Source organism: Anas platyrhynchos, chromosome 2 (assembly GCF_047663525.1).
Source record: "Anas platyrhynchos isolate ZD024472 breed Pekin duck chromosome 2, IASCAAS_PekinDuck_T2T, whole genome shotgun sequence".
Lineage (NCBI taxonomy): Eukaryota > Metazoa > Chordata > Aves > Anseriformes > Anatidae > Anas > Anas platyrhynchos.
In genome coordinates, this window is record NC_092588.1 from 61,377,501 (window position 1) to 61,388,055 (window position 10,555).

Genomic DNA, 10,555 nt, shown 5'->3' on the forward strand with positions numbered 1-10,555 from the left:
TCCCTCTTCTTATCCTCCCTGTAAAGAATGTATGGAAGTCAGTTATGTGGCATGATTCTAACATCTGTCCTACCCCATAATGGTAATTTGTATAAGTAATGGAAACAGGTTAAATACTTCCATTCTAATGTTGCCAGCAGGGATGAAAATGAACATTTCAATGAAATAATCTCGACAGAGCAGGGAGAGGAGGGGTGGATGGACTGATTCATCTCCAGCACTCTTTGGTGATCCGAACACTAATGAGAATGCTTGAATGTATAGTTTATCAGATAGAAGAGGAAGAGCAAGTAAATTTCTCAGATTAGAATCACTGTAAAAATATACCCGCATGCAAGCTGCTTCGTTCTCCAATTGCCAGCGTTAGCTAATAATTTGCAGCATTCATTTTAAGGGGATCGGGAAGGGAAGAGAAGGAGGTGAAGAATCTTTTTGTTGGTTTTTAATGGGATGCCTTTAAGGGTTATCATTCAACCTGTGAGAAGCACGGAGGTTGTTCTTGTTACTGTACCTCATCTACTTCTCAGACCCATTGCGTTAGAATTAGAGGGTAGGCAGTTCTAGTATTTTGCCCCCTATTTTGCTGCAATTATATACGAAAGACACAAACCACTGTAGTAGGGTTATTAGGATGTCTGATAGTCTGTGCTACTCCTCAGCCATTGTCATAACTAAGCCATATTTTTCCACTGTAGTGACATTGTAATACACACATACACACACACAGATTTGTAGCATCTGTGCCGTAATTTTTTATGAACATTTGTATGTACTAATATAGAAAATTCTCAAATCTTCCAGCAGGCGTGTTAACCTCTCACAATGTGAGATTTTGGATTCTTTTGTAAAACTCTCATAACTGTGTATTCTGGAAACGTATCTGGAAATGTTCCTTTTTTTTTTTTTTTTTTTTTTTCCTCTCATTTTTCTGTGATGAGGGAGATGTGTCTTTTCTATCTTTACATTTTAGCCCGTTTCTCAAAATGTGTTCTTGTGTTTAGTGGAAGTCACCCCCAGCCTGGGGTGCAGTTTGTGCAAGGTGACAATGTGGGCTGCAAAAACTTCTGCAGCTGCTGTCTCCTGTTGGCTGGGTATATACTGGGAGCTGCGGAAATACATCTGTTGCAGAAAGAAGAATGGTGAACATTCACACCGTGCCACTATTGTTTAGTTCCAGGGTAGGCCCTGGTTTAGCAAAGAATTTTAGACCGAAACCTGCCCCTGTTTGTTGAAACCGTGAAATATATATTGCGGTGAAACTGATCTCAGTGTTCAATTATCTTACTGAATCGTAACCTTCAATACTTAGGTGTTTCTTCTGAATAAAATTATTTATTTGGATTATTTAAAATTGGGCCTTCAAGAGTTTACTGCGTTTAATTTTTTAGTCTGTTAAAAACAAATGCAATCATTACTTTTCGTCCTTCTCAAAACAATGCATTCAGTGCTGAATCCCTTTTTGAACAGAAAAGAATACTTCTGTGGAGACAGATTCCTTCAAAAGCACCAGTCCGAGGTTATGGAAAGATTTTACGTGAGAATATTTATGCTTTTAACCACATCCTTACACTTTGGATCTGTGTCTGCTTTTTCAAACAATGGCTGTATATTTATTGTGTAAATATTCTCACTGAAGCAAACACAATGTGCAGTGCTACTCACATGTACAATATATAGCATCTCATGTCCACTTAGATTAGAATGCACAGCTTTTAACACTGTTCAAAGATGACAGTATATCTATGGGGAAACACTGACATCCAGAAGGCACATTTCATAGGAAGAGAAATATTAGCAAGGTTTATTAAGAAAAGAAATACTAACTATTCCCCCTAATTTTTAGTTGTCTGAAATTTAAAGCTTCCCCCCCCCCTTTTTTTTTTTTTTTTTTTTTTCCCAATTATGCATTTACCTGAGTCTGTGAATGCAGAAATGAGAAGAAAAACTGACATTATGTTCTGTAATTTTTTCTGCTTTGGGTATATTATTTTTTGAGGGGGATCACTGTTAGTATTTGCTGTTGGTATTTCTGTGTGGTTTCAGGACATGTGAACCAGCGGAGACTCTGTAGATGAAGGAATATCTGAAGAAGATTGCTTAGAGTTTCTCGGTCACTGGAAGACACACTGTCTGAAGTATCTCTGTCTGTCTGTCGATCTACATATTGTAGTTTAGAGGGAGAATCTGAACATCCCACTCTTCCATTTGATGTAAAGCAACATTGCTTGTCTCCTCAAGTAGTTATGACAGGAACGTTTTTAAGGCTTAAGATTCTGAAGCTTATTTATTTGTAAATTTTCTGTGCGAATTTTAGAAGTATATACATGTTTTTACAAATTAATGTTCTTCATTTTGTATGCTTCTGAATCTCTAACAGAAACCTTTTCAGTTAGAGAATTGCACTGACCTTGCAAAATACCATATGTTGAGTGTACTGCTATTCATCTTATAAACATTAAGTCGTGAATGAATAGGTATTGTGTGTATCCTGTGGTAACTAAAGGAGTTAAATAAAATCTTTTTGATTGCAGCGATAGAAATTAAACATTTCAGATAAATTACTCTCTTTTTGGTTAAGAAGCATTATTGCTTTGTGTTATTTCAGACATGTGGGTGTGTACATCATGTAAAGTCATTTTTCTTTCAGAATCTGGCTTAAATTCTGAAATCACAGAAAATCAGAGTCCTAGCCAATTGTATGTTCTTAACTCTTATGTAGCAGTATATGTTGGTAGGGGAGAGGACTCAAATCGTGTACTAGTCTCAGCAGAATCTAGGACTAGGAAAGTAAGTGAAAGATGGATATTTCACCCTAACACTCTGTTTCTTTGCTTTGACAGTTTAACACCGACCTTTCATGTAGTTTTAATGTCTCTTCGTGTGGCTTAACTCCTTTTATTTTTATGGTAGAGAAACCTATTCACCAAGTGCAGAAGTATGAGAATAGAGAAAACACACCATCATAAATAAATAAAGGAAAATAAAAGATATGCCAGTGGCTTAACTGGGGTTTCTCCTCAAGCAGATATTTAGATGGTTATGTGTAGCAATTATAAAAATACATATTTATGCAATTTAGAATAAAGTAAAGAGATGCTAGCAGATAATTCACATGGATTTGTATGAAATACTGTATCAACTATAGCAACGTTCAGCATCTTACAACAGCATCTTCCATGTGTTTATTAAAAATATCAGGATATGAAAATTAGAGAAAATTGGCATAGTTCCATTGAGGTTAGTAAGAAGATAGCTCTTCATAAAAGCTAAGAATATGGGCCCCATCAGCTTGCAGTTTCTAATTGGTGACTGTCTGCTGATCATTACTAAGATTTTTATTTTTTTTAAAAGAAAAATGCCAGATGGTAACTGTCCATTTTTATGCATTTGGGCCTTTTAGATTTTTTAAAATTTTATTTTGAAGTCATTTCAGAATCAGAAACCATATTCTATAACTGTTATTTACCTTACTGAAACTTAAAAACGTCTTTCACTGTTAGAAATGACTGAAAACAGGTGTGTTTAATGGGAGAGCTAAGAGATCTTATGCTGTAGCCGTGGGAGTGGATTCTACTTGCATACCTAGAATTTAGAGCTGCAGAGGTAGTGTAGTGCCCAAATACATGCAGAGTGTTTGAACAGCAACGTTATTACAATACAATAGTTCTTTCACTATTTCTGTATTTTATTATTTATTTTATTAACTAAGTGTGTTTTTTAAAATACTTTTTTCTCATTTTCTGATGCTTTTTTGACGTCTTCCTGGCCTTTGGCTCCAGAGTGATTTCTCTAGTGACTTCTGTTGCACTTGGTATTCACTAGTCCTCTTAAACATATCAGAAAATACTTTAGGCTGAGGCAACCTGTAAGGAATTTTGCCCTGCTTAACGTTTTTTAAACAGAAAATAAAATTGTTTTCTAAAACAAATTGATTCTTAAAGGACAAATGAAGGGTGTAGTGGTCATCTTAAGGTTCAACACTACCCCAATACTCCCAATACTTGGTGGGCTACATTTCTATCTTATCTTAAGAGGTCAGACTGAAGTAGTTAGGGGCAGAATAAATTGCAATTGCAAAGGTGAGTACAGAATGCACTACTGGCCATAATACTGTTACCTTTCTAAAAAAAAAAAATTAAGACTCTTCAAAAAGTGTTCATATTACAATGAGAGAAGACTTTATTTTTCAGAAAAGAAGTTTCAGAATAAATTAGCAACTGTGTACAAAAAGAAGTTTAACTTTTGCTCTCCCCCTCCCAACTCATCAAGACATCAGCTTTGTAAACGTGAAAATATATATTTTCTTCATATTGCATAGGAGCAGAAGTGCTTTTTTTTTTTTTTTTTCCCTGGCTTTCTTTCAGTATTATACGATGGCAGGCCGTAGCCCACATTTCAGCATCACTTTCTGCACAGTTCACCTACAAAGAGGCATTTTTTTCCTTCAGTCTCTGAAAACTGTTCACAAGCCATGCTTTTTCTACCTTGACGTGCTTATAAATGATCTGCATTGCATTATCATGGTGATTTTTTTAAGCTTCTTTAACAAAACTGGAGGGAAATGTGTACAAGTATGTTTTCTGCTTTGCAATGAAAGTGTACATTTATCACTTAGGTACATGTAAGCCACTTCTGTGAATTGGGCCCTTGGAGTAAATGTGTTTTGATGTAATGGCCATCTGCTCATGAATATCACATTTGCTAGTTTAAAAAATAGTTTGATATAGATAAACACATAGTTTGGTAAGATTATATAGTTTCACCAGGTGGCAATACAATAGCAAAGTTTGATATTTGCTGTAAGCCAATAATCAAGCTGGGAGGGAGGTTTCAAGGTAGGGTGTTTTTGTTGTTGTTGTTTTCCTTTTAAAAATTCATCTCTTATATTTACTCTTAGTTGCTGACTGCTGTTTTCCAAATGGTAAATGCAGCACCCACATCAGATCATACCAGGAGGCAAAGTATATCCATGTCATTTAGGAAAACAATTGTAGTCTTGCTTCCCTTTTCACCTTGTTAGAACTGAAAGCTTTTCAGTTCTCAAATGGACCGAGTACAGCCAGTCACCAGGAGGCTCTGGAACAACTGATCTGACACATTTGCCCAGTGTAGCTCCAGTAGAGTCAGCTGTCAGTGACACAGCAATCACCCTTGAGGCTGTAGCTGAAGCTGGTTTGCCAGAAAAGACAGCCTTGATGAGATGGAGTTGGTCAAGTCAGTGGTTCTGAGATCCTAGGTCCGTGGGGTGGAGGTCGGCTGCACTGTGTTTTGCATACATACTGCAGTAAATACAGCTCGGGGCCAGGCATTTTTTAAGTTGATTAAAACTGGTTTAGTAGGTTCTTTGTTTGATTTTGGTTTCGATATTATGGTATCTACTGTGGTCCTGGCACATACTTTACTGCCAACGTCAAAGTTTATTCTTAGATAGTACTGATATCAAACTGTAAGCAGGACAGAGTATCTGGATTTATAGGCGGAGTGTGTAAGTGATGGTGAGTTTGGTTTCTGGATGTATCTTCAAAATTTGTCTTTATGGTTACTGCTTTTAGTACAGAAGACAGCAATGATGTAAAATGTGCGTGTTCAATAACTTTGTCTTGTTTTTCTTTTTTTTCCCCCCTTTCTTTTTCCTCCTCCTGTATTTTAGCATATGTTCCTGAGGAGGAATTGAAAGCAGCAGAAATAGATGAAGACAGCGTGGAAGATGATGGGCTGTCTCTGGACATCCAGGAGAATGAGTATTTGTGCAATGAAGAAGCGGAGATCAAAGAGGCTCAAAGCTACCAGAACTCCCCAGTCAGCACTGCAACTAATCAGGATGCAGGCTATGGTTCGCCGTTTAGTGAAAACAGCGATCAGCTGGCCCATTTCAAAAGCACTTCCTCTAAAGAAGAGAAAGAGGATCCTCAGTGCACAGACAATGTTTCCTATCCACAGGACAGCTTGGCACAAATAAAAGCTGTGTATGCAAATTTGCTTTCAGAGACTTGCTGGTCCAGTTTAGCTTTGGACTTAAAGAAATCCAATCAAACCACCAGCAACAATGGAATCAGCCAGAATGAAAACACCACCAGTACTGACACCAACACCAACTCCCAGAGTACTAGCACTACCAGTACCAACACTAATACCAGTACGACTACCAGTAGTACTAGCAACAGTAATAATAACAGTAACAGTGGTGGCTCAGGTTATGACTGGCACCAAGCTGCGTTAGCTAAAACTTTGCAGCAGACCTCGTCATATGGACTTCTCCCAGAGCCTAGTCTTTTCAGCACAGTACAGCTTTACCGGCAAAACAATAAACTTTATGGGTCTGTGTTCACCGGTGCTAGTAAGTTCCGATGTAAAGACTGCAGTGCAGCCTATGACACACTGGTGGAGCTAACAGTGCACATGAATGAAACTGGACATTACCGTGATGACAACAGAGACAAAGAAGCTGATAAGACCAAACGGTGGTCAAAGCCAAGAAAAAGATCACTTATGGAAATGGAAGGCAAAGAGGATGCTCAAAAAGTGCTGAAGTGCATGTACTGTGGGCATTCGTTTGAGTCCTTGCAAGACCTCAGTGTCCATATGATAAAAACAAAGCATTACCAGAAAGTGCCTCTGAAGGAGCCAGTACCAGCCATCACTAAATTGGTCCCTTCTACCAAAAAAAGAGCACTTCAGGACTTAGCTTCACCTTGTTCACCGGAGCCAACAGGGATCACTGCAGAAGCTTCACTGGGTGAATCTGCAAAGGATCAGAAAACTGCCAACCCCTACGTGACTCCAAACAACCGCTATGGCTATCAAAATGGTGCTAGCTACACTTGGCAGTTTGAGGCACGCAAAGCCCAAATACTGAAATGCATGGAATGTGGCAGTTCCCATGACACGCTGCAGCAGCTCACTGCTCACATGATGGTCACTGGTCATTTTTTGAAGGTGACCAATTCAGCTTCCAAAAAAGGCAAACAGCTAGTACTGGACCCTGTGGTGGAGGAGAAGATACAGTCTATTCCTCTTCCACCCACCACCCACACAAGACTACCAGCTTCCAACATTAAAAAGCAGCCCGATTCGCCAGTGGGCTCCACAAACTCAGAGGAAAAGAAAGACCCAGAGAAGGAAAAAGTGGTGGTCAGTGAAACAGAGAAAAAGATTAAAGAAGAGAATGAGGACTCTACAGAGAAATTTGAGCCAACGACTTTGTATCAGTACCTCAGAGAGGAGGACCTAGATGACAGTCCTAAAGGTGGAATAGACATATTGAAATCCCTTGAGAACACGGTGACAACAGCTATCAGCAAAGCTCAGAACGGAGCACCTTCCTGGGGAGGGTATCCCAGTATCCATGCAGCTTACCAGCTCCCAGGAACAGTCAAACCCCTTCAGCCCGCTGTGCAGAGTGTTCAAATGCAGCCATCTTACGCCAGCAGTGTAAAATCACTGTCTTCAGAACATAATGCGCTCATCCATTCCCCAGGCAATCTTACACCACCGCCTCACAAGAGCAACGTATCTGCTATGGAAGAACTGGTAGAGAAAGTTACAGGTAAAATCAGCGTGAAGAAGGAAGAGAAGCCTCTGGAGAAAGAGAAGAGTTCTCCAGTTAAACCCATGTCACCTGCTGCTAAAGAAAACAAAGACTTCCCCAAATCAGAAGACACGAATAACAAACAGCAGCAGAAAAAAAGCTCTGAGACAGAAGTTCAGAAGGTCAAAAAGGATAGTCCAGCAGAAGCACATACACCGAATGGTACAGAGCCACTAAAAACAAAGGTTGCAAATGGCTGTAACAATTTAGGAATCATCACAGACCATTCACCTGAGCCATCCTTCATTAACCCGTTGAGCGCTTTACAGTCCATTATGAATACTCACTTAGGCAAAATTTCTAAGCCGGTAAGCCCCTCTCTGGACCCTTTGGCCATGCTGTACAAAATTAGCAACAGCATGTTGGACAAACCCATTTACCCAACCACTCCGGTCAAGCAGGCTGATGCTATTGACCGGTATTACTATGAGAACAGTGATCAACCTATTGATTTAACCAAGTCCAAAAACAAACCTCTTGTTTCCAGTGTGGCTGACTCTGCCTCGTCTCCGCTAAGGGAGAGCGCCCTGTTGGATATTTCTGATATGGTGAAGAACCTCACAGGGCGTTTGACACCCAAGTCTTCAACTCCATCTACTGTGTCGGAGAAGTCGGATGCTGACGGGAGCAGTTTTGAGGAAGCTCTGGATGAACTGTCGCCAGTACACAAGAGGAAGGGCAGACAGTCCAACTGGAACCCTCAACATCTTCTGATCCTTCAAGCCCAGTTTGCTTCCAGCTTGAGGGAGACCCCAGAAGGCAAATACATTATGTCGGACCTAGGTCCACAAGAGCGGGTACACATCTCTAAGTTTACTGGTCTTTCCATGACCACAATTAGCCACTGGCTGGCCAATGTGAAGTATCAGTTAAGGAGGACAGGTGGAACCAAATTTTTAAAGAATTTGGACACAGGACATCCTGTTTTCTTTTGCAATGATTGTGCCTCTCAGTTCAGGACTGCTTCTACATACATAAGTCACTTAGAGACACACCTAGGGTTTAGTTTGAAGGATCTGTCAAAGTTGCCACTTAATCAGATTCAAGAACAGCAGAATGTTTCAAAAGTCCTCGCAAACAAGACTTTGGGCTCACTTGGAATAGCTGAGGAGGACTTAGGCTCCACATTCCAGTGTAAGCTCTGTAACCGAACTTTTGCAAGCAAGCATGCAGTCAAACTGCACCTTAGTAAAACACATGGCAAGTCCCCAGAGGACCATCTGATCTATGTAACTGAGTTAGAAAAACAATAGCGTCCAGGTAAGCAGCCAGGTATGCAAGTGACCACAGGAACATTGCACTAAACTTCTTCATAGTACTGCACTAGGCCTGACCTGAGCCTCTGAAATCAGTCTTACTTTTGTTGCTGAACTGCCTATCTGGACCTTGGTTTTTCTTACACTTATTTTGTAGTTATATTTATATGCTCTTTGTCTGATCTGTGCATGGTTATTTTTGTTTCTGTTTTTATTTTTTGTGAGTCAAAGTCTGACCTTTATTTTCAACATCTGTCCTTGATGTTAAGCTATCTTTTGTAGAATATAGTGGGAGACACTATTGAGAGACATTAATTTAGCCGTAAAGAAAGACACAAAGAACAATGATAAAGAGACATCCTAAAATTACAAAGTTGCCATGACAATAAAGGTCACAGAACCTGGTAGTGTCAAGTTTTAACCCTCTGAGAACTGTAATAGCATTTCTGTGCCTTTCCCAGTGACTAAATAAGTAAATAAGGAAAAACAAAACAAAAGGCTTAAAAGCATTTCATTCAAATAAAAGCTGTGTCAGAAACAGAACTTATTTTTTTTAAATGAATGAGCTATTTTTTTTTTTTTTTTTTTTTTTTTTTTTTAATGCAGAACTGGTTTGTGAAGAAATTGTGCATGCAGTCCTTGGAAGAAGGAGAACTGAGTAGTACACAAGGGGTTAGGAAGCCACAACTGTATAAGTTAAATAATAATTAAAAAATAAATAAACCAAGTTGCCACTATGCCCAAACCCTCTGGATGCTGAGAATTGCCACTTTTTGGCCAAAAAAGAAAAAAAAAAGAAAAAAAAAAAAAGAAGGTATGCAAGCTGTTATTTAAAACAAGTGTAAAAATGCTCCTTTCTTTCCTTTTTTTTTTTTTTCCTTTTTTTTTTTTTTTTTTTTTCCTGTAAAATACTGCAGTTTATAGTTATTTACAAATGTTAAGCTTTGGTACAAGCTGACCTTTCTATAGTGTGCTGCATTGGTAAATGAAAACAAAAAAATGGGGCAAATGTTGGATTCTGTTCCTTGTAAATTGCCAGCATCAGCTTAAAAAATACATGTTACATATCGTACCATTTTAAACTGTTCAACTTTCTTTGTACCTTCTGGCTGTATGCTTTCTCTTTTAACTTTTTATATTGTCATTTTATATTCGATTTCTGTGTATATAATGTAAAACCACACTTTTTGAATAAAATTTAGTTCCTGCAGCTTGATATAAATAGAGAAATTTTACTGGCACCTGCATCTTTCCAGATGCATGTACTTAAAGGAACTATCTGACAAAAAAAATAAATAAATAAAAATAAAGCAAGCAATGCACTATGAATTATACATTTTGATGTTTTATCATTAATATTGTACAGTACATTTTGGTTCACACAATTAAATCCACTGTTTTCTCAAGTGTAAAATAAACCCACATGCAGTTCTTGATTTACATACATTGTCATGTCGTCATTATATTGCCTTTGAGGTGTTATTCCGGCAATAAGAGGTATCGTTTATATAATCAACCAGCAAAAATCTATTCAAAATCATCTCTCATGATCTGTATGCTGACGTGTTTCACTCTAAGCCATAATACTAATAACCTCTTAAAAGAGATTTGCCATGGATTCATACTCAGAAAGGTACTCGGAAAGGTACTCGAAATCACTGGGGCTCCACAGGTCCTCTGTTCAGCACTGAAGTATAAGAAGGGGTACAAA

General features: G+C 38.6%; 1 protein-coding gene across 2 annotated transcripts in view; it reads left to right on the forward strand.

Moving 5' to 3' along the window:
* Positions 1 to 10,284, forward strand: part of TSHZ1 (teashirt zinc finger homeobox 1) — a 55,658-nt gene extending 45,374 nt beyond the window's left edge. Inside the window, exons 2-3 of one of the 2 annotated variants that reach the window (XM_038174963.2) lie at positions 5,651 to 8,848; positions 9,451 to 10,284. In XM_038174963.2, the coding sequence (XP_038030891.1) occupies positions 5,651 to 8,841 (3,191 nt within the window). In that variant the 3' untranslated portion in view covers positions 8,842 to 8,848; positions 9,451 to 10,284. The other variant, XM_072034833.1, reaches the window with a different exon arrangement.
* The last annotated feature ends 271 nt before the right edge of the window (positions 10,285 to 10,555 follow it).